This window comes from Aedes albopictus, chromosome 2 (genome assembly GCF_035046485.1).
Source record: "Aedes albopictus strain Foshan chromosome 2, AalbF5, whole genome shotgun sequence".
In the NCBI taxonomy this organism is placed as follows: domain Eukaryota; kingdom Metazoa; phylum Arthropoda; class Insecta; order Diptera; family Culicidae; genus Aedes; species Aedes albopictus.
Window position 1 is genome coordinate 268,531,782 of NC_085137.1, and position 25,254 is coordinate 268,557,035.

General features: G+C 42.5%; 1 protein-coding gene across 4 annotated transcripts in view; it reads right to left on the bottom strand.

The window, feature by feature from the left end:
• Positions 1–25,254, bottom strand: part of LOC109621778 (integrator complex subunit 3 homolog) — a 490,050-nt gene that overhangs the window by 272,450 nt on the left and 192,346 nt on the right. For all 4 annotated transcript variants that reach the window (XM_062854920.1, XM_062854919.1, XM_062854921.1 and 1 more), the window contains exon 8: positions 1,273–1,424. In XM_062854920.1, coding sequence (XP_062710904.1) covers positions 1,273–1,424 — 152 coding nt within the window. The remainder of the gene's footprint in view (positions 1–1,272; positions 1,425–25,254) is intronic.

Here is a 25,254-nt window from a genome sequence, read left to right on the forward strand (position 1 = left end):
TGAATATACAAAAGTTTGGGGCATTGATTGAAAAATTATTCACTCTCATTGGAAATTAAAAATTAAAATGGTTTTAAGCCATTTTTCTTATGCGATACATTCCATATAATCTCCATATAAACGGCTGCGGGGCAAGATGGGTCACCTTCAATTTTGATCGTATTTTTGGAGCATTCAAAAGTTATTTATTTTTTATTACAAGACTATCTCATAAATGACTTCAATCAAGCGGAATGAACGCTTAAAATTATAACATAAAATTATGATAATTTTTTAGTGAAAACATCGATTTTCAAGTCGCCTTAGGATCACTCAAATCGTAAAGTTTTTTATCTTCCAAATAAATTTATAAAATGTTTACTAGTAGCTCTTGTTTACTCAGTATGGATATGAAGCATATATAAATGCAGAACAAATTTTATATTTTGACGTTTTTCGTTGAGAAAATGTGAATTACTTAAAAGGTGACCCATCTTGCCCCGCACTTTTTTCACGACGCAAAATCGATCACTTTTTTAAACTGCTTGTTTAACATCATATTTTGTATTTATTGAACTTTTTTTCCATTCTTAGCATAGCTAACTAGTGTATTAAAGAGAAGCGGGCGAATACAAACCAATACGATTTGCATTTACAAAGTTATGGTGATCCATCCTTAGGTGACCCATCTTGCCCCGCCCCACCCTATGCGCTTAAATTTCCTTGTTTTTTTGGTGTAAAACATTTCGACATTCGTTTACTTACATTTGGGTACTTTATCGTCAAAGTGCATATAAGTTCGCAGCTTACTATAGTAACTGAGTTGCGATCGGACTTTGATTTTTATCAAAATTGATATTGCGGTAAAATCGAGGGTAAAATAGAAAAAAAAATCCAACGGGGTTGCGGTGGTTTCGACTTCGACCGCCGCAGTCGTTCCGCAAACGTCAACAGTGCTCGGTTCACGCTAAAAAGCACTCACACACTTGGTTGCCATAAAATTAAAAAATAATGAAAATTGTTCCATTTATGGTTTATGTAATCACAATTGCTGCCACAATATGTAACTTATTTTTAAACTATGTTAGGTGTAGTTTCAGCACTTTTGTATGCAGCTGAACGCCAATAAACATAATTTAAATTTTCGACAATTTATTTTTATTGCAAGGTAGTGTGCATACTTTTTAAAGTGTGCAGCAGTTTGACGTTTGCGGAATAGGTCTTTTTTGTCTTCTTCACTCCGCCAAGTTGGATGATTTCTCTGGATAAGCAATAATAGACCAACATGTTTACCTTCGAAAGTGGCAGATCATCGTCATCCGAAACTTCATCCTTCGAATTGTTAATTTTTTTCTCATCCTCATCGTCACTGAACGTTAGTTCATCGTTCAACGTATTGTAATTCACGACGTTTTCCATGTGACTGAAATTATCCTCTGGACGATCTGTAAAATAATAATAGTAATAAAAATATAGTATAGTAATTGATTCTTTCCCAACGGATATAACATTTTGGGCTAAAATTTTCTACTCGACGCTGTTAATTTAACCAATGATCATTATTTATTAAGACTACTTTATATTACAATGATTTGATGAATAAATGAATATTGTAGGATGCGTGATCAGATTTGGCCCTATTTATTTTGCAGTTCAGAAGAAATTTCTCGGCCTATCTTGATGCATGACAACTAAAATGAAAGTCTCTGTAGAAAATTTCTGCCAGGAATTAATACAAATATCTTAAGTGATTCCTTTTGAACACGAAACTGGCCTTAACTAAGTGTGTGATCGTGACCTCGTGTTGCATTCGTTCTTCGGTGACTCGCCAAAGAATTGGATGAAATATAACCGCTTTATTCCATTAATTAGCTGAAAGTTGGTGCAGGAATCTACAACGTCTTGCGAAATTCAAAAGCAATTATTTAGCAACGCTGGACTGCCTCGGAAAGTGTAAAACTAGAATTTCTTGGATTTGAGATTTGCAGAGGAATTGAAAGACAAGTTTTGTTCACAACGAGAAAAAAAAATTTAATTAACATAAACGATCTGTACGGTACAAAGTCTCACACACTTCTGATATAAAACGGCGCCACGCGCAAGCGTCGTCGTCGCTTCCGCCTGTTAGCAGTGCTGCCACCTTTTGACAGCATAGAGACTAGTAATCCTACATTATAGAGATCTGCGGAGGCGGCCATTGTAAGCCAATCGTGCAGAAAGAACTGTCAAAGTGTGAGCCAAATGAACAGGCTGATCGTTCGTAAGAAGGCGTCGATTGAACGGTATTGCAATCCGAACTAAATAAATTAAAATTATTTATTTTTAATATCGAGAAATTGACGGTATATGTAAGTTTAGTAAAAAGATAGAATTTAATTAATTCTGCTTTCAAAAGCTCAAGCTTATGACGAAACTTTTGTTGCTGCACTTCTCGAAAAAACTTTCATTGCTGCTTCTTGCTTCATTTCTGCCGATATGTTTAGCTTAACACTTTGCAATAAATTTCAGATTTCATCGATTGCTCCGCTATTTTTTTCAAAATTTTGAAAAAAAAAATCTACCATAATTAGAAAATGTAAACAAAACAACTTGAACCACTACGAAGTCACGCACAAAGTTTGAACATCTAGCTTTGCAGCAAGTGTTGGCAGCTGATGTAAACAAAATGAACAGCGTTGCCGAATCGACATATGTAACTTCCGCTTATCTCTATGTAGAGGATTTCTAATAGAGACCTTACGATTGATAGAGTGGCGCACAGCTGAGACGAGACTCGCGAAGAGGAAAAAACGCAACGTCAAGTGCAGCCCAACTGAGCTGTCAGTTGTAGCCCGTTTGATTACGTTACCTAAAACGAGGAAAGTATTGCTATCTGAGATAAATTCTGAAGCCAAAATTCACTCCGAGCAGCATTTTCTTCTCCTGTACTGTCAAAAATAAATTGAAAACAAAATATTCCAATGATTACTTTGCTTGGCGATTGTTGGCGATGCAAAATTTCACCTCAACATGATTTTGTGCGTGAATGGGATTCAGTCACATTGCATGTGAGGTGATGCGGTCACGTACGTGTTTGAACTACCAGCCCAAAACATAATGTCAACACAGATAGGAAGAAGAAAAAAATAACAAAGTGGAGAAAAAGAAGACCGTCTTCCCGAGTCTCGTCTCAGGCGCACAGTAGTTGTATTCACAACACTCCTCCTCAACGAATGGCGCCACGATCGGTTGACAGTCCCAGCATCCTTGAAAACTTTCGCTGTTTCGTGGTTCCCAGTGGCTTGGTAAGAACGTCGGCTACCATATGTTCCGTTGGACAGTACTCAAACTTCAGAACTCCCAGCTCGCACTGTTGCTTCACGAAACGCTCCTTGGTCTCGATATGTTTCGATCGACGACTGATCCGCTCGGAGTTCACAATAGTGATGCAACTTTGATTGTCTTCCATCACCTTCGTTGGTCCTTCTTCACGCTCGCCCATTTCGTCCATCAATCTACGAAGCCAGACTAACTCCTGCGTAGCCTCGCTCAGCGCGACGTACTCTGACTCCATAGAGGACAGTGTGACACAGGCCTGTTTTCGACTGGCCCATGAAATTGCTCCGTTTGCATAGCAAAATACATACCCGGTTGTTGACTTCCTGGAACTTGCATCGCCGGCCCAATCAGCGTCCGTATAGCCGATCAAACCGCCGCCAGATCCGCTGTACACCAGTCGCCAATGCTTAGTGGCTTTTAAATAGCGAACCACTCGCTTGGACGCCACCCAGCATGCATCCGTTGGAGCGCTCACTTTACGACCGAGTATGGCCATACTAACAGCAATATCTGGCCTGGCACACACAGATATGTACAGGAGAGCACCAACAAGACTCCTGTAGTTAGTTTCATCAGCCAAGGCTGCACTTGTGTCCTCAACTTTTAAGAAACCTTCGTCCATTGGCGTTTTCGCAAATTTAGCATCACTCAACCCAAATTTGTCCACCAGTTTTTCAATATAGCCCTAAAGCCCCACGCTGTAATCACCGTTCTCGCGCTTAATCTCCAGTCCCAGAAAATAACTCACGTCTCCGAGATCGGTGATTTCAAAGTGTTTCTTCAACGATTGGTACACATAGTCAATATACTGTTCGTCCATATATGCTCCTTTTCAGATGGCAAACCAAGTGCTCCTTGCCTTTTTCCGCGTATCCAGGTGATTGCCGCATAAACAAGTATTGGTCGAGCTCGCCGTATAAGTAGGCCGTCTTGATGTCGAAATGCTTAAGTGTCATTTTCTTCTTCGAAGCGAGAGCAAGCAGCATACGAAGAGTCGTGTGGCTCGTAACCGGAGCAAAGACCTCATCGTAATCCTCACCGAACTGCTGCGAAAAGCCCTGAGCTACCAGACGAGCCTTGGTGAGCCACCTCACCAGCTGCGTTCCGTTTTAACTTGAATGAGCCATTTTACGAAGTGACAACAATGTTGATGATGATATTGGTTTTTACGGGTTATTGGACACTACCTCCTGTCAAAATTCATTCATAAAATCGGCTCGTAAAATGGACTATACCCAGCGGCAACCAACCACCTTCCGTCCAGCAGGCAACTCAGCAAGCTCCCACGTACCGTTCTCGGCGTGCGATTTCAGTTCACTCGCCATTGCTGCTCTCCATTCGGCGCGGGCTTCACAGGATACAGCTTCCTTAACCCTCTAATACCCAAATTTTTGATTTTGATCTAAACATCATTTTTCGTCATCTAAAATCGATTTAAACATGTTTCGGAAGATGAACCTTTTTAATTCTCGATTTTGTGAATTTTGGTTTTTGAATTTTCTAATTTTTATTTTTGAACATCCATACACTTTTATATTTTTTCTGGAAGCCTGTTTGGGATACGGATTTTTTGAGACGGAAACATTTTGAGATTTCATGATTGTTGTTGAAATATTTTTATTTTTAGTTTTTTTCATGACAAATTTTATTTTCCGTGTAATTTTAAGGAAAATATTTTTAGAGTGTATTCAATTCGCTTAAGCTATTCTACTATGATGGAATGATTTGGGAAAAATTTAAAATATGTTAATTGTAGCGGTTTAATACAAAATAAACAAAGACTTCTGAAAGGTGACTAAAACATAAATTTTTCGATGATTTTTTAAAAATATAAATAAAGCGTATTGAGCACCAAAAACCATTCTGAGATATACAAAACAGTCCCAAATATCAGCCAAAAATATAAAAAATTTGATTGTCCACGAAATAAAAATTACAAAAATGCTCAAACTATACCCCGTCTAAAGGCGGGGTTGGGTATTAGAGGGTTAAGGTTCCTCGGTTCCACTGCTTTCGATACAGTTCCCGCCGCGTAAGCCTCTTCAATCAACCGGACGGGTGGTTTCCCTTTGTTGACACGTCCGGATGTGCGCGCCACCTCATCCAGAGGGAAACCGTGGAACGACGGTTCATCCGCTAAATCGTCATCAGCACTATCATACAGTGTCGCGTTGAGGTCATCACCACCGGCATCGGAATCAAGATCCGCATTCACTTCCTCGGGCGGGGGAGTTGGAGCAAGTGACACTATCACTACTCCTCCTGACATGGAAGGTTCCTGTTTGCTTACCTCTTCAACACCACACTTCTCGTCGAACTTTGCGTCCCTGCCAATCACGACTCCTTTCGTTTTCAGGTTCACGAAGCGATAGGCTTTCTGCCCCTCCGCGTAACCAACGTGTGGTAGTTTAGCAACTACTAAGTAGGCCAGCCATTTGGTTAGAGTAGTTTTAGTGAAACTGTCAAATAATAAAGATCGAACCCTCCACATATGCTATGCATATTTTACTGAAATAGTTTATTACCCATAAACATATTAATTAAACATGCATTTTAGACAATTTGAAAATTTCAATTGAATCCCAGTCGGTGTGAAAATGAGCCGCCACCAGTGAATCAAAATTCAACCATCGCGCAACAATAATGACAATGTCGCAACCTGTATTTGTTGCGACAAAACAACCCATGCGACATAAGTTTGTCCCAACTTGAAAATAATGGGATTAACATCGTACACCACGAGTTTAGAGATTTTTAAGCCTTGCATTGCGATTTTCGAACGGTAACTTCGAGTCGGTAAACACTGCAACTCTGGTGAAGCTCTATCATCAAACAGTTTCGACTTTGGGTTAGTAAAAATTGATTATTCACGAGTTGAAAAGTACGCAACAAATTCATCTTCCGTTTTGTCTGCAACAAAAAATTTCGAGATCATGTCATTATCTGTCACCAGTAGGGATAAAGACTAATCGTCGCACCGTCTTTGTCAGTGCTTGAATTTCAGTGAATATGAATGGTACGATCAGTCATCAGCGCCAACCAACACTACGAACGAACACGCACAGGGAGCAAAGAGAAACCGAACAAATATACTATATTAACAATATAGGTCACTTCGTGTTTTCACATACAACGACATGGAGACGCCGTTTACGAATGATTACAGCACCACCTGTTGCCAGAAAAAGTCAATAATTGAATTTTGATCAATTTTAGTTTACCGTGCAAGGTGACATTTCTCGAAAAAAGATGTTAGGGGTGTCGAAGTTTTTTGTTCCCAAATAATCGATTAATAAATAATCGATTTACAATATAGGTACACAAACAAAATAGTATTTCATTAGATGACATCTACGAATATAAATAGTCTACTTAGCTGTAAAATACTCAGATACTACACATAAGAAGAATTTGAATGCTCCCTCATTGTAAAGTCACCGAAATCGTTTAACTTCGAAATTTAAAATTTTCACCCTCAAAATTGGTTGAACTTGGCCTCGAAGTGGACACGGTTATACAGTCCGGATTCGCTGGTTGGGTCACGACTGCGCCCCGATTAGCGAGTCGTGTTCGTTCATTGGGGCAACTGACAACTGATCAAAATGCTCTAGACACACGCAAGTGGCGAGAAATACGTCACGGAACACTCACATACTTGCGCAAACGATCTGTATACAGGAGCTGTGATGCGACGGCGGTCAGACGTCAAACTCGTTTGGACATCTATTTTGACATTGACAGTGCTTTTTAGTTGGGTTTTGCCCCAACCAGTGAACATTCAGCCATCGAGACAGCCAATCTAACGAGCCTTGTTTCTTCAAAACTTCTTAACAAACGTATTGACTCAAGCCCTCTTGTAATAGATGAACCTAGCGCTTCAAACAATCCCAGCATTTTTCGCGAGCTTTCGTCTAACAAATGAGTGTTTCTTCCTATCTTTCCCTTTTATTAACTTAAGAAGGTAGTGCATCCAATCCAGAAGGTACGGGAAAACGTGAAGCATAACAGACAAGATGGGTGGACTTAGTACAACGTGATCGTGGAAATTTGAGTATGGCCGGAGTGGTTTTTACATACAACCGCTAATGAGGTGTTATCTATATAAACATATAAACCAGATAAATACTGTTATGCTTTGATGATTTAACCTAATAACTTATCTTTTTTGAACTCTCTGTGCGTTTTGCGAAAATATATTTTGATTTTCTACTTCAAATCATCACTGTGGTTCAACTCCTCACCAGTGCTTACTCAATGTAATGATCTGCATCGTAATTCGTTGGACATCTTGTTTTTTTTTTGGTTCAGTCAACATAGTGTTATCTTCTCGGATTGCTGAGAGCTGTAAAAGAAGAAATGCCTTTCCGAACCAACGCGTTGCTAGCACGTTGCCCGTTAAGGACTTTGATTTAGTACCTTCTCCGAGCCAACACGTTGTTAGTGAATTGCTCGTTAAGGATTTTGTTTTTGCCTTTTCTGGACCAACGCCTTAGCGCGTTGTCCATTAAGGTCTTTAATAGTGCCTTCTCCGGACCAACGCGTTGGCAGCACGTTGTCCGTTAAGGACTTTGATTTTTACCTTCTCTGAGCCAACACGTTGCCGGCGAGTTGCTCATTAAGGATTTTGTTTTTGCCTTCTCCGGACCAACGCTTCAGCGCGTTGTCCGTTAAGGACTTTGATACTCTTGCCTTCTCCGAGCCAACACGTTGTCAGCGTGTTGCTCGTTAAGGACTTTGATATCTCTCTCCGGATCAATGCGCCTCAGAGGGCTGTTCGTAAGGAATTTTCATTCTATTATTTTTTTAAGTATAATTACACTAGTTTACAGCATTTTTGAACTCGGTAAGTTGATGATCGTTTTTAGTGTAGAATCATGCCCTGAATTCGAAAACGCGAAGGAAAAAAATTACAGTAGAGCGGAAATTTTTTCGACTTTCCATACAAGGTTGATGATTTGAAATCGATTTTTGTTCTATTTTTAAGCAATGTCGCTCACTTCAAACATCTCATTCTCCGTAATCAATGCTCCGATTGAGCTAAATTTTTTACTGTAACTCGCCTACATATGATATGTCAAATAAACGTTGAGAAAGAATTTTTATGTTGGTTTTTTCTCATTGAAAAAAACACATTTCTTCATATAATTTTGAAAATTTTGCTAAAATTTAAGGAGGTCGTCCCCAAAACTCGCCAATATCTTGAATTTCATCAATCTGATGCAAAACCTCTATTCAGATGTACGAATGGTATTATATTCAGCTTTTAATTTATGGAAAAAGATTTAAAATTGGTTGAACAAAACGCAAGATATTTGAATTTTATTAAATTCCATATTTTAAAAAGTTGTAAAACTCGATATTGAGCTTAAACTCAAAAACTGTTCTACTTTAAATTTTTTGAAGCACGGTTTCGAAATCAGCGCTAAATAATGCTTCAAAAATTTTGGTCATTGATAGAAGTTCACGACTTTCGTTTTATTTTGTAAACTAGTGTTACCTATCAATGCATGACTCAATATCAATCTGGTGACATTCATACCGCAAACAGAATTGGACAATTTCGAAAGGCCCATCTTGTATACACCCTGGCTTCCAACGCACGAGTGGCCAATTGTAATTTCTTCAAACATAGATGTAGAGCCTTCACCAGAGATTGAAATGGAACGTGATCTTTGTCGGCTGCGAAAAATTCCGGGGCACCTAGGTCAACGCAGATGTGTACATTCGTCGTACGGCTGAATTCTAGATGGAGTTATCATCTAGATTTTATGTCGGCTGAACGGCGGAATCATTCTTGGCATTTTCTTGACAGGGCTGGCTCTTGAAACCATTAATCTTTTGACTGGGTTGGATAACTTTCCTGTCGCACCTTGTCTGATAGTCCATCCGGGAGTACATCTACGCTGATAATTTGTTTGGATACAGCTAGTACCATTTCTGCAAATAGACCGCGAACACCAAAGCACATATTTCACAAATAAAAAAAAAAAAAAAAAAAAAAAAACCAAAGCACATGTCCATGTACTTCTTTCGCCACTCGTTCAGCCGTCCGACCAATGGCAAGTGCAGTCGATGTCGTAATTATAAAAATACGCTTCATTTCGGTTGGATTTCCAGTCGCAATATTGCATCCAGTGAAATTCGCCTGGCATTCCAAATTCAATGAGCTGGACCGACGGTTTCTGCGTCAGCGGTAACGTTGTTCTGGATGACATAATTTATATTCCATTTCCAGTAATAACTTCAAATCCCATCCTCGTCGCCAATATGTGGAGGGTTCGATCTTTATTATCTGACAGTTTCACTAAAACTACTCTAACCAAATGGCTGGCCTACTTAGTAGTTGCTAAACTACCACACAACGAATACGAGCTTTTCCGCCTTATTGTCCAGCTTTCTCCGCTTCTCCTTCGGGATGTGGACGAATGCTTCCGACCCGAAGACTCGAAGATGATCATACGCCGGCTTCTTCCGATACCACAACTCGTAAGGCGTGGACTTCACAGACGACGATGGCAAGCGATTCTGCAGGTAATTTGCAGTCGAAATCGCCTCGCCCCAGAACACCTCCAGTTTCGAATCCGCCAGCAGACACCGCATCATTTCAACGAGGTACCGATTTTTCCGTTCGGCCACCCCATTCTGCTGCGGGGAGTACGGAGCCGTCCACTGATGAACAATCCCGTGATCTGCAAAAAACTTCTGCAACGACTTACTTGCATATTCGCCGCCGCCATCCGATCGAATGACCTTCGGATATCGCCCAAACTGGTTCCTCATCATGGCGCAATACTCTCGGATTCGGTCCTCGGCCTCCGACTCCGCATACAACAGGTAAACAACCGTGTAACGGCTGTAATCATCCACCATCGTCATGAAGAATCGACTGCCGCGCACCGTCGGCTCCTCCATGGGACCGCCCAAGTCCGTGTGCACCAGGTCACCCACGGCAGATGCTCTCGAACCTGACACTTTTGGGAACGATTCTCGGCTCAGCTTGCCCTCGCAGCAGGGGTCACAAACGGACTTCACGTTGCACTGATCCACCTTCAAGCCGCTCCCCAGATCGTTTCGAAGAATCTTCTGCACCGCTTCCGTGTCACGATGCCCAAGTCGACGATGCCACAGGTGTAGGCAGGAGACTCCGTGATTCGAGTTCGCTAGCATCACTTTCTCCGGAAATCACTTCAGGTGATAGAGCCCACCCTTACGTTCTCCTACTAAAAGCACTTTTTCGCCTTTCAGGACTCTGCACCCACTCTTATCGAATGCAACTTCAAACCCCAAATCAGTTATCTTACTCACCGATAGAAGATCGGTGGCGAGGATGGTACGTGGTACACGTTGTCCAGCGAAACGTTCATGCGACCTCCGTCTCCATTCACGGTCACAAGCCTGCTGCTTCCTACACCGGCCGACTTGATGCATTGGCCATCAGCCAACGAGATTGACGAGTGCTTCGATTTGTCCAGCTGCTTCAGGATCGACGCGTCGTTTGTCATGTGGGAAGTGGCACCGGAATCAAAATACCACAACCCAGCTTCATCCGCATTCCCGACGAACAGACACAAATCCACACTTTCTTCCGCCTCCGCGGCAATGTTTGCGTTCTCACTGTTTTCTTTGTTCTTTTTGTCCGCTTTTGGGACTAGCTTACTATTCTCAATGTACACAGTTCGAGAGCTCTCAACTTTATTAAGGTCAATAACGGCGCCGGTCACGTCCTTACGGTCATCGAGGAAGGGAGGGAATGTTAGTAAGACAAACGTTGTTAAAAAGACCGCGAATCGCTGCATCTTTACGTTTGTCTCAGGAAGGATTTTTTTGTTAGTAGGGTAAGGTACATTGTCAGTCCGGGAGTCACCTATGGTTGGTGATATGATTTGACAATGGATCAATATACACAAACCGCCGTTAACAACCGACCACTTTTCGACGCAAAAACTAGCCAAAAATAAAATTCTATCGCGCGTCTCCACTCCACTAGGGAGCAGAAACCTTTAGTCTATTCCACACAGAAATACACTGAACGCGACTCACTTGTCGGCGCCCGGATTTTTTCTCGACCGGCGGGCCCGAACTAACACTTTTCACTCTTTTGTGTGAATGCAAAAAATGAAAGAAAATATTTATTATGAACTTAACGTGTATTGGGAACTAGCGCCGACGGGAAGCGAAAAATTCGGGACCGACTCGATCCACGACGCATCCACCGCACACGCAAAAACGGCTACGCTCAAAAATGTGTTCGGCCTGCACATTTTTAGTAAACATCCATGCCGCACATAACTGTGTTGGAAACACACATTTTTTTTAAATTGCTCGTACGCTCACATGAGCATGTATTTTGCAATAATTCGACATGCCAACCTCACTGGGTTTATAAACCACCTTCAAATACCGAAAAATATTGATATTTTGCAAAAATGTGAACGTACGAGCAATTTAAAAAAATGTGTGTTTCCAACACAGTCCCTGTGCGGCATGGGCGCTACTCAAAAATGAGAGTTTTTATTTTAGAGAGCACACTGAATTCGACCGCATCGATTTTATTCTTTCTCGTTCACACTGCAGCGCGATGGGAAGCAAAAATATTCGGAACCGACTCAACCCGCGACGCATCCACCGCACACTGAATTCGACCGCATCGATTTTATTCTTTCTCGTTCACACTGCAGCGCGATGGGAAGCAAAAATATTCGGAACCGACTCAACCCGCGACGTATCCACCGCACACTGAATTCGACCGCATCGATTTTATTCTTTCTCGTTCACACTGCAGCGCGATGGGAAGCAAAAATATTCGGAACCGACTCAACCCGCGACGCATCCACCGCACACTGAATTCGACCGCATCGATTTTATTCTTTCTCGTTCACACATCGATTTTATTCTTTCTCGTTCACACTGCAGCGCGTTGGGAAGCAAAAATATTCGGAACCGACTCAACCCGCGACGCATCCACCGCACACTGAATTCGACCACATCGATTTTATTCTTTCTCGTTCACACATCGATTTTATTCTTTCTCGTTCACACTGCAGCGCATTGGGAAGCAAAAATATTCGGAACCGACTCAACCCGCGACGCATCCACCGCACACTGAATTTGACCGCATCGATTTTATTCTTTCTCGTTCATACTGCAGCGCAATGGGAAGCAAAAATATTAGCGCCATAGTCACACAATGCATATATTGATCAATAGTTGGCCGTTTTATGGAAACATTGAATGTATGATATTGTTGAAAAATAGATTGATATCAATCATTCAACTTTTCCCCTATCTTCCGTTTGATCAACCACGCGGCAATATTTCCCCTCCATAGCGCATTTTACTTCAATTTTCTCTACAATATTTCCCCACCTTCAAAAATTTTACATCAATCCTCTCGAAGATTGTTCAAAAGAAAAGTGGAAGTTTTAATAATTAGTGCTTTGTCCCTTTGTGTTTAGGTGGTAATGGATAGAAATCCTCTACATAGAGATAAGCGGAAGTTACATATGTCGATTCGGCAACGCTGTTCATTTTGTTTACATCAGCTGCCAACACTTGCTGCAAAGCTAGATGTTCAAACTTTGTGCGTGACTTCGTAGTGGTTCAAGTTGTTTTGTTTACATTTTCTAATTATGGTAGATTTTTTTTTCAAAATTTTGAAAAAATAGCGGAGCAATCGATGAAATCTGAAATTTATTGCAAAGTGTTAAGCTAAACATATCGGCAGAAATGAAGCAAGAAGCAGCAATGAAAGTTTTTTCGAGAAGTGCAGCAACAAAAGTTTCGTCATAAGCTTGAGCTTTTGAAAGCAGAATTAATTAAATTCTATCTTTTTACTAAACTTACATATACCGTCAATTTCTCGATATTAAAAATAAATAATTTTAATTTATTTAGTTCGGATTGCAATACCGTTCAATCGACGCCTTCTTACGAACGATCAGCCTGTTCATTTGGCTCACACTTTGACAGTTCTTTCTGCACGATTGGCTTACAATGGCCGCCTCCGCAGATCTCTATAATGTAGGATTACTAGTAATGGACTACCCGCTTTGCACGCAGCCACAGTTGATCAGCAGGAATAAATCAATTTAATTTTGTATGGCGAAATGCATCTAAACTTGAATTACTTGAAATACAAGGCTGGTAGGCTTAATAGTGGTCACCATTGTGCACAACCACTACCAAATATTTTTTCGAATAATGTGTTCCACTTTGAAGAATTTGCCTTTAGATGGTATTCGTCATACAATATTTTTACGATTTACTTTTAGCGATTTTTCGCGCATAGAAGCTAGCGCCACATTGGTCGATGCGGAGAGTAGGAAAACAGCCGATGTAGTTAATTCATTGTAAGGAAACAATAGTTAATTGTTAACATTGTTAGTACGCGTGCATTTGTAAAAATTAGTACGGTTAGTAGAAAGAAATAGTGGTTAATTGTATCGTAAATTTATGTGGGTCAAACGTTTTGTTATAGAATTCATACAAGAGTTAGAAGAAAGTGAGAAGCTACAACGATTATATTAAGAAGGACAAAAGAAAAAGGTAATTGTTAAATGTTATGTGAACATATGTTGATTTTGTGAGGCTAAAATAAATGTAAATAACGTCACAGGGTACTAATTTGGTGGGCAGGTCCACGAAGCGGGCCTTTTTCTGTTTATTTGCCTTTTTTCGGCAGACAACGTTCCGGAGGACCGATCAGGACACAGTGTGATCGGGAGAGGCTCGATACGCCGCGCATCCAGGTTGAAACAGCCACGTAACCCTTGCTGTTGGAGCGAATCCCGTCTCCCGTCCGGCCATCGCCAAGCCCGGCCAAGAATTGTTCGCCACCGCCGCCATCTTCCAAGCCACTAGCCGCCGTAGTCCACCGCCTCGCCCTCGCCACGTCGCCGATACACCACGCTTACGTTTCCGTGTCTGGGATACGGTACGACATCGTCATCCGACACGGGCGGTGATTCCCCGCCATTTTGGAAACCCGCCATCAACCCTTCAGGTTGAAGGACTCGTCATTGACATAATCGTCATCATTGAGAATTCAAAAGCAGTTTTCACGCTCAAAACATGAATGTTTACATTGAAAATGTATTCACTGTACTCTATTCTGCATCCGCAATACAGTGAATATATTTTCACTGCGGAATTTTCAGCTCGGAACGAGAAAACTGCTTTCGAATTTTCAATGATGACGATTATGTCAATGACGAATCCTTCAACCTTCAAGTGCGTCGCTGGATCCAATCCGCCAGCCCCCGGCCAGTCCCGTTGACCATTACGGCCGTCGGTATCCCCATTCCGATCGCTGGTCCGGTTGACCGTAGAAGCCGTCGACGCCTACAACCGCCTGCCACCGAAACCACCACCAAGCCCGCCAGGAATATCCGCCCAAATCATGCAAGTATCCCTGTGACATGACGTCAATAAATTGTAAGAATTATTACCGAAATTAGCCTCAGTAGCTATTCTTTTCAAGGAACATAGCCCTGGTAATTAATAGTTCCACTTCTTGTTGCATTTTCGCGTTGACGGGTTCATAGAGGAACCAGTTTGCTTCCACTTTTGGATTTCCCGTGCAATTTCCTTTTAAAATTTGAATTTTCTCGGTGTACAAAATTGTGTACAACATTATTGTGCCTTGCAAGATAAATCCGCAAAACGCGTTAGTCTTCTTCTTTTCCATCAAGTTGCAAAAATATGACCGCACCACTATGAGCGACGTGATGGTCAGAAATTCTACATGCGGCGCTTATATCAAATCCACATGAGGCTGCGGCGATATGGCCGCGAGGAGATGCGCGCGATAGAGACGCAATGTGGAAATGAGAAAGATGAAGCCGTATCCCCCTGCAGCATGACTAAATAACATCCCGATTATTAAACACAAAGCCGACGAGGTGAATCAAGTGAATCAATGTCGCGATAAATATTATTACGATTTCTGGCCACCTGAGTTGCCATTGTGTTAGCTTTTGTTTTGAAATGAACGCCCTGAAGTCTGCTGCTGGGTGAGTGACAGTATCTGTTCGATTTTGACATTGCGTCTGTATCGCGGGAATCTCCTCGCGGGCATATCGCCGCCGCACAATGTGGATTTATTATGAGCGCCGCTGTTGCCACGACCGCAGCACCGGCAACCCGGCCTTCGACATCTGAAGATTCCCTCCATCAACGCTAGGCGCGCCACCGGACTTGACAGATAGATTTCAACACGACTGTAAGAAACCCTTGATCTATCGATGGCAATGTTTTGATCCAATGTGTGCGATGCATGAACGTGTTAATCGATGAACTCAATTTTGCTTAAATTTATGATTAAAAGTGAGATATTCGTGATTGTTATAAATAATTTAGTGCCTAACAGTCATCTATTGAATTTCAGATTAAGGTCTCACTATTTGATGCTCTTAAAGTATCTTAAATTGATAGATTACTCTAACTTTGAATTGGTAGGTTAGTTTCTCAAAGATTATTGCTTTACTCGTAAACTAATGAGATCTTCTTCAGGTTAAATTTGTGATCTAAAATTCACATATATTCTTCAAATTAAAAATTAAAACTATTATACTATGGTAAGCTATTTAGGATACGAGTAATAGTGCCAAAAATATTATTTTAAACTATTATTTCCAACAGATACATTTTCGGTAACAATTGGATTATTTGTACCGCAACTTAGCATAATAATGCACTATTAAATGTAAGTAACATTAATGTTATCGCTATCGAACATAACTGAAATGGATAAATCTCTTTCAGCTTGAAGCATACACTAATAAAACTGCTATCAAGAATAGTGCTAAGTTTGTTTGAAGCAACAAACTTCAAGATTTAATACGATATGGATGCCCAGCACCAAACAGCCACCCCGCCACCACGACCTGGATACAGTTGCGTTGCCTGTAAGCGCCCGGATTCGGCCGATAATATCGTAGCCTGCGATACATGCAGTCTCTGGTGGCATTACACATGCGCCGGAGTCACCGATTCGGTAAGAGATCAGGAGTGGACTTGCAGGAGATGCCTTCCAGTTCCCACGGTACCACAGTCGGTACGATCCACTACGTCGAGTCGCAGAGCCATCCTCCAAATGAAACGGCTGGCTGAGCAGCAAGAACTAGAGAGAAAGCAGCTGGAATTGGAGAGGAAACAGTTGGAACTTCAGAAGAAGCACTCGCAGGAGAAATTCGATCTGGAAGAGACGTTAGCGGAAGAGGAAGACAATCGTAGTGTCAGAAGCCGCGTGATCGAGATTGAGTCTCGAGAGAAGCAGGTATCCACATGGATTGATCAGCATACCCCCGTAACCAACCAACCGGTCGTCCCAGCTTCGCATGTAGCAGCGCTTACTGAGCTTCCACAGCCGATGCAGCCGCTGATCAACAATCTACCGGATGAGGAACAAGGAGCTGTAGGAGGATATCATTGTTTGAGACAGCCAGACCTCCAGAAAGCTACCACGCCCACCGATGAAGTGACGATCGAGCGAGCTGTGCAATCAGGTTTTCAACGACTGCAGCAGCAGCTGGCACAGTGCCAACAACAGCCAGAACCGACACTTGCACAGATTCAAGATCTGGAGGCACAATTGCAGAGATTTCGGATTCAACTACAGCAGCGAAACCAGTCAACTCCTCTCAAGCTACCTGTGCCAAGCACGAGTAAAGGTGCGATTCCCAAAGCGCAATGTATAACGCAGACGAACAGGACGCGAGAACCAGTTGAGAAGCAGACAGATCCTCTTGTAGATAAGCACGGCAGAGACACTGTTCCTCTAGCTAAATCAGTTCCGATGGCAGCTCCATTAGAGCAATCGCGACAGGTAATATTCTCGAATCGTTCTGCCAGCAATCTGATTTCAAACGAGCAACCGCGTTCCCATCAAGCGCGATCGGATCTTCTTCCACATGAAACAGATTCATACGAGCAGCCGCGTACGCTTCACGCGCCCTCGAACATTCTTCCTCCAGGATCGGATCCATTCAGACAGCAGCACTCGGCGCAGTTCAACTACTACGATGCTCCAGGCAATTCGAGCTCACTTGCGCAGCCGCAGGTCTATTCTGCACCGTCGAGTTTCCCAGCTGTATTACCGACCGCCGTTCTACGTCGACCATCCCAAGAACAACTCGCTGCAAGACAGGTGATGCCACGCGATCTGCCCGAGTTCTCAGGTGACCCAGAAGAATGGCCGATATTCTTTAGCAGTTTCACTAACTCCACGGCCGCTTGTGGGTTCAGTAATGTGGAGAATCTCGCCCGCCTGCAACGCTGCCTGAAAGGTAGCGCCTTGAAGTCAGTGCGATACTATCTCCTATCACCTGACTCCGTTCCGGATGTGATGGACACACTACGAACGTTGTATGGACGCCCGGAGGTTATTATCAACAGGCTTATTCGAACCGTGCGCGAGACGCCAAATCCCAAGTCCGAGAGATTGGACTCCCTAATTGACTTCGGAATGTCCGTCAGAAACCTGACCCAACATCTGGTTGCAGCCGGCCAGCAAGCGCACCTGGCGAACCCGGCGCTGCTTCAAGAATTAGTTGAAAAACTACCAGCCAACGTGAAACTGCAGTGGGCGCAGCATTTGTCATTTCGCCCTGATGCAAGTTTGCGGAATTTTAGCGATTTTATGTCAACAATAGTTGAGTCGGTTAGCAAAGTGGTTATTTTTTCCGGCGGACAGCAGGACAAGTCGCGGAGCAAAGACAAAAGTTTCGTCCATGCACACGCTGAGCAACCAACATCGGGTAACGCAGTGAAAGACAAAACGGAGCAGGATAAAGTTTGTCTATTCTGCGGAAAAGCTGGTCATCGGATGAAAGACTGCACTAAGTTCCAAAAACTCGCAGTGGACGATCGATGGAAAAATGTGCAGATGCTGAAGGTTTGCAGAACTTGTCTTAATCTACACGGGCGACGCACGTGCCGCATTTCAAGTCGATGTGGGATAGACGGTTGCCAATTTCGTCACCATCAACTGCTACACCAGAAGAGCGAAGAAATCACCAAGAAGACGCCGGAAGTCAGGAGGACAGAAGATCATGCACACCACCATCATGAGCAGTCCATTCTGTTCCGCATCATTCCCATAAAAATCCATGGGGCTACAAAATCCGTCAATGCGTTTGCCTTTTTGGACGAAGGCTCTTCCGCAACGCTCGTCGAGCGCAGCTTAGCTGAAGAACTTGGGATTGAAGGTCCAAACGTCCCGCTCTGTCTCAAGTGGACGGCAAATATGACAAGAAACGAGGAAGAATCGCAGGTAGTATCATTGGAGGTATCTGGAGTTGATCAGAAGAATCGGCTCCACCTAGTGAACGTCCGCACCGTAGAAAGTTTGAACCTACCAACTCAAACGCTCCGCTTCGATGAACTTCAAAAGGACCACCCTCATCTGAAAGGGCTTCCAATCCATAACTACGAGAACGCTACTCCTAAGCTTCTTGTAGGCCTTCGAAATTTGCAGTTTGCAGTACCGCTGAAAGTCAAACAAGGACGAAGCGGTGTCATAGCGACCAAAACGCGTTTGGGATGGTGCGTATACGGCAGTCTGGACGAGGTTGAAAACAACGCGGAGTTCAGCTACCACGTGTGTGAATGTGAAGCCGAAGAGAAGCTGGAGCAACTACCCGAATAAAAAATACAGTAGAAAAACCGAATGTTGTATTGTAACAGTACTATTTAGAACCATATTGTTACAATAAACACCACTGTAAAAATAAAAAATACAAAAACAATAAGATATAATGTTAGACACCATACAGTGAATTGTAAATGAGATTTTTACAATATACTATACGGGTTGTTAAGTATCGTAACAATATAAAAAAATATTTTTCTCCATATATATTTTTTTACAAAACCATACATTTTATTGTAAATGAATTGTTCGAAATACTGATACGTGGGCTTTAATATACCGTACATTGTATGGTACACGTATGGTTTCAAACAATAAAATGTACCGTAAATATATTGTTTTTAATTGTAATTTCACTACTGGTTATAAATTTAATCATGGTTTTGGAATGGTTCTCTTTTGTTATGTTGTATTGTTTTACATTAGATAAACCATATAATGTTATATTATCTCGTCATGTTCCTTCGATAATGGCAGTTCTAGCCAAACTAACCTAAACTCGTCTAAGTCTGAGTAGCCTCTCATTGCATTAACAGTTGAAGCTTAAGCTCCCATGTCCCACCAGCCAGATAACCGGGTTTTGCAAACTAAGCATTATTTGTGGCAACACTTTGAGCGGCATGATGGAACTATGCCTAGCGCGCTAAGTGTTATTAGACCACTAATGTAGTTGCATGAAGTGGGTGACGAGGTACATAAGTATCATTACAGCGTGCTTAACCATTATTGCAATATTGAGGCTCCAATTTGACTGAACTATGAAATGTGTACATAACAACTCATGAGAAAACTGTCAAGTTCGATTCAACTATAAGTTAGGTCAAAAAGCGAAGACGAACTTATTTCAGAAGTCGTTTCAGTGTCCAGTCCAGTCCTTATGTTAAAAATGTCAAAGATAAATCGCATTTAATTCGGTTGTTGTACAAGGCAATTTCATATGAAAGAAGAAGAGAAAGAATAGTGTTGAACTCATCCACTGATTGACGGTAATCTGGCCTGCGTCTTTCCGGGTTGACCTACATTCGTATTCCTCTCATCGCACTCTACATACCTAGCCCACCATATCTCTTGGATATGCAGTCCTTAGGACACCTGGTTTACCACTTTATTTAAATATTTTATTGACTTTAAATAGATGTTTCAACTTATTCACTTTTTTCTCTTTCATTTCCTTTGCAACAAAAATGTCACGGACATCAACAAAACAAAGCACGGAAAAAATCATAAACTGAATAAAAAATTAAAAATGCATGGATAAAGATTGTTTCGGAATAGTGAATGGTTCAAACGTAAGAAAAACAGTATAATATATTGTTACATAAAGATCGGATGTAAATGTATAATAGCTACCAATGTGCAAAGCTTTTAGCGAACCATTCCATTACAATACACTATATTGTAGCTGGTACACTGTATGGTACAGGAATGGTTTTCACCAAATACCCTATGGTTAGTTTTTATCCGGGTAGTTAAAGAATACTTCAATGCTGAAGACTGTGGAGTACGCCATCAGGATATCCTGGAGTCCGATGCCGAAACGCGAGCACGGAAGATCATGGAAGCGACGACACGCAGGATAGGAAACCGTTTTGAAACCGGGCTTGTGTGGAAGACAGACATCGTGGAGTTTCCTGACAGCTTTCCGATGGCGTTACGCCGTCTGCAGTGCCTCGAGAGGCGCATGGATAAAGACCCACTTCTAAAGGAGAACATCCACCGTCAAGTGCAGGAATACCAAGAAAAGGGCTTTGCACACCTAGCAACAGAAGACGAGCTTGCCGAGGCAGATCCCAGGCGGATCTGGTATCTTCCGTTAGGAGCAGTCTACAACCCCAAAAAACAGGGGAAGGTGCGATTAATCTGGGACGCAGCGGCAAAAGTAGACGGGATCTCGTTGAACTCCCTTCTGCTACCCGGCCCGGACCTTCTCGTATCGTTGGTATCGGTGCAGTTTCTTTTCCGTCAATATCCAGTCGCCGTCAGTGGAGACATCAAAGAGATGTTCCACCAGACGAGAGTTATCGAACGTGACCGACCTTCTCAAAGCTTCCTGTTCCGCAGCAACCCGTTACAAAAGCCAGACGTCTATATAATGGACGTGTTAACCTTCGGAGCAGCCAGTTCTCCAACGTCAGCTCAATTCGTTAAGAACCGAAATGCACAGGAGTTTGCCGACGAGTTCCCGAGAGCTGCTGATGCCATAATCAAACGGCATTACGTCGACGATTATCTCGACAGTTTTGAGACAATCGACGAGGCGAAGACGGTTTCTGGCGAGGTGAAATGGATCCATGCACAAGGAGGCTTCGAGATCCGAAATTGGTCGTCTAACCAAAAGGCAGTACTGGATCACTTGGGAGAAGCTCCGAAGCAGGAAACGATAGATTTGTCCCTGCAGTCGAAAACGGAGCGTGTGCTGGGAATGCTGTGGTGCACAAGAGAGGACGTACTATGCTTCTCTACAGTCTTCAAGGACGAAATGGCGACACTGATTGAAACGGGAACGAAACCGACTAAACGCCAGGTACTCAAATGTATCATGAGTCTGTTTGACCCGTTAGGCCTACTGGCGTGCGTCCTAGTACACGGAAAGATAATAATGCAGAGTATCTGGCGTAGCGGCATCAAATGGGATGAGTGTATCGACGAAAACATCTACGAAGAATGGACTAAATGGATTGGCTTGTTGGACGACGTGAGCACTATAAGAATACCTAGGTGCTGCTTCCAGAATGCGAGTGTGGACCTGTACCGTTCTTTGGAAGCACACGTTTTTGTCGACGCAAGTGAAGTTGCATACGCAGCTGTAGTTTACTTCCGTATTGTCCACCAAAATGGAACAGGAACATGCGCTTTAGTGTCGGCGAAAACAAAGGTGGCCCCACTAAGGTACATCTCCGTACCACGGTTGGAGTTGATGGCGGCTGTCCTGGGGGTTAGATTATACTCCTTCGTGCGCGACAACCATTCTCTCAAAATCAATCGAGCGATCTACTGGTCCGACTCTGAAGTTACCCTAGCTTGGATCCGCTCGGAACATCGGAAATACCGTCCGTTTGTAGCCTGTCGCGTTGGTGAAATACTGTCGTCGACCAACGTGAACGATTGGAGACATGTTCCCAGCAAGATGAACGTTTCAGACGAGGCCACTAAGTGGACAAACGGGCTGTTTCTTGAAACGTCAAGCCGCTGGTTCAATGGCCCAGCATATCTGCAACTGCCGGAGAATGAGTGGCCCAAATCGAAAAGATCAATTGTAACTACTGATGAAGAGTTGAGGGCGTGCTATCTACATCAAGAGACCTACGTTCTACACTCGCCCATAGACTACAGCCGATTTTCCAACTGGAACCGACTGCTGCGCTCAATGGCGTATGTGATCCGTTTTGGAACTCCTCGTAAACGGAACACTTCGGGAAAAAGAATTGATCACCTTTTAACACATGAAGAATTGAAGGTGGCCGAGATTCTGCTGTGGAAATTGGTACAATCAGAAGCATATCCGGATGAGATTGCGATTCTCTTGAAAAATCGGACTCTACCGGTGGACAAACAACTAGTTCTGGATAAGTCAAGTCCACTTTGGAGTCTCACACCTATGCTTGACGAAAATGGGATTCTTCGCATCGATAGCCGCATTACAGCAGCCCAAGGAGTAGCAGAAGACCTAAAGTTTCCAATTATATTACCTAGGAAGCATTCGGTTACCAGTCTAATCGTGAACGATTACCATCGGAAGTTCCGGCACGGGAATTCTGAGACGGTGGTGAACGAAATACGACAGCGATATTATGTTGCTCATCTGCGCACCGTCGTTAAAGGACTCGAGAAGAGATGTCAATGGTGCAGAGTATATAAGGCCAAGCCATCGACGCCAAGAATGAGCCCTCTTCCGGAAGCACGTTTATCACCTGGTGTCCGCCCGTTCACATACATCGGAGTCGATTATTTCGGACCAATCCTGGTGAAAGTGAATCGATCCGTATCTAAACGCTGGGTGTGCTTGATCACGTGCCTCACAATCCGCGCTGTGCATGTGGAGGTTGCATATGACCTTTCGACGAAGTCTTGTATTGCCTGTCTACGCCGCTTTGTTTGTCGCAGAGGAGCACCAAAGGAAATATATTCAGATAATGGACGGAACTTCACCGGAGCGAATCGTGTGCTGAGAGATCAAATCCACCAAATCGAACGGGAAGCAGCTACGACCTTTATCAGCACGGAGACGAAGTGGTTCTTCATTCCGCCATCGTGCCCTCACATGGGTGGGTCATGGGAGCGAATGGTTCGTTCCATCAAAACAGCCATGACCAGTCTTCCGCAAGATGAGAAACTCAACGACGAGGGATTGCTGACGGTATTAGCGGAGGCTGAAGCAATCGTTAACACCCGGCCCCTTACCTACCTACCGTTGCAGTCGGCTGAACAAGAAGCATTAACGCCCAACCATTTCATTATGGGATGTTCAGGCGGAGCTACACAACCATTTATGGCGAAAAAGGACTACGTGAGCGACATCTACGCATCCTGGGACCTGATTCAACGACGGACTAACCATTTCTGGAAAAGATGGATCCTGGAATACCTGCCTACACTTACTAAGCGTACAAAGTGGTTTGGAGAAGTGAAGCCCCTCGAAATTGGAGATCTGGTCGTTGTAATCGATGATACCAGAAGGAATGGCTGGGTACGCGGACGTGTTGTAGAGGTGGCTACAGGCAGAGATGGCAGAGTTAGGCAGGCGATGATTCAGACACCTGGTGGACTATTCCGGCGGCCTGTTTCAAAATTAGCTGTGCTGGACGTAGCAGGACGCAGTGAGGCTACTGGGCCCATACATCCTCACGGGGAGGGGGATGTTGCCACGACCGCAGCACCGGCAACCCGGCCTTCGACATCTGAAGATTCCCTCCATCAACGCTAGGCGCGCCACCGGACTTGACAGATAGATTTCAACACGACTGTAAGAAACCCTTGATCTATCGATGGCAATGTTTTGATCCAATGTGTGCGATGCATGAACGTGTTAATCGATGAACTCAATTTTGCTTAAATTTATGATTAAAAGTGAGATATTCGTGATTGTTATAAATAATTTAGTGCCTAACAGTCATCTATTGAATTTCAGATTAAGGTCTCACTATTTGATGCTCTTAAAGTATCTTAAATTGATAGATTACTCTAACTTTGAATTGGTAGGTTAGTTTCTCAAAGATTATTGCTTTACTCGTAAACTAATGAGATCTTCTTCAGGTTAAATTTGTGATCTAAAATTCACATATATTCTTCAAATTAAAAATTAAAACTATTATACTATGGTAAGCTATTTAGGATACGAGTAATAGTGCCAAAAATATTATTTTAAACTATTATTTCCAACAGATACATTTTCGATAACAATTGGATTATTTGTACCGCAACTTAGCATAATAATGCACTATTAAATGTAAGTAACATTAATGTTATCGCTATCGAACATAACTGAAATGGATAAATCTCTTTCAGCTTGAAGCATACACTAATAAAACTGCTATCAAGAATAGTGCTAAGTTTGTTTGAAGCAACAGCCGCAATAGTGCCATTTACACTTATCAATAAGTTGATTCAACCAAGAGGTTCAATCTTTCCTTCAAATTCACCAAGAAACACAATTTGATGGAAATATTGCTAAATGCATTGCATGCATTTTTATTGAGGGGAACATGGATGACAATGTTGAATCTTGATGTAAATACTGACGAACCTGCAAAAGCGAGGATTGAGGTTGCTGGTCATATCCTCAATATTTCCCCTCCGAAAGATTGATCCAACCGATCCAACCACCACTATCCAGTTGACCAAACCATCAAGATCATCCAAGATCGTCAAACTTTCCTCTCGATTTGTTTGATTCGATCAATCCAGCAGTGCAAAAGAGTCAGCAGATTGAGCGAAGACCATTCCATCAGTGAGGAAGAGATAGCAATAGGCCCCTAAAGGCCTATCTCAATTTTTGCATAAATCGGTCAAGTATTGGTTAATATGACATATTTACTCATTTTTCATGTATTCCTATCAGGAAAAGCCCATAAAATAACTATTTGAAAAAATTAATATTTTTTAAAACTCTTCTTATTCAGCACTCTATTTTGAATAAATTTTGTTTACCGTGTATGTCAAACAGGAACATTTGTTGTCAAAAGTGAGCCAATGTGATTTATTTTGCAACCCGTTGGTCCACTTTCGTTAAGTCAAGGTTGACCTCGAAAGTCAAACAAGAACTACTGTTTACCATTATTTTATTTTCGAGTTTATTAGCTATTATGTCA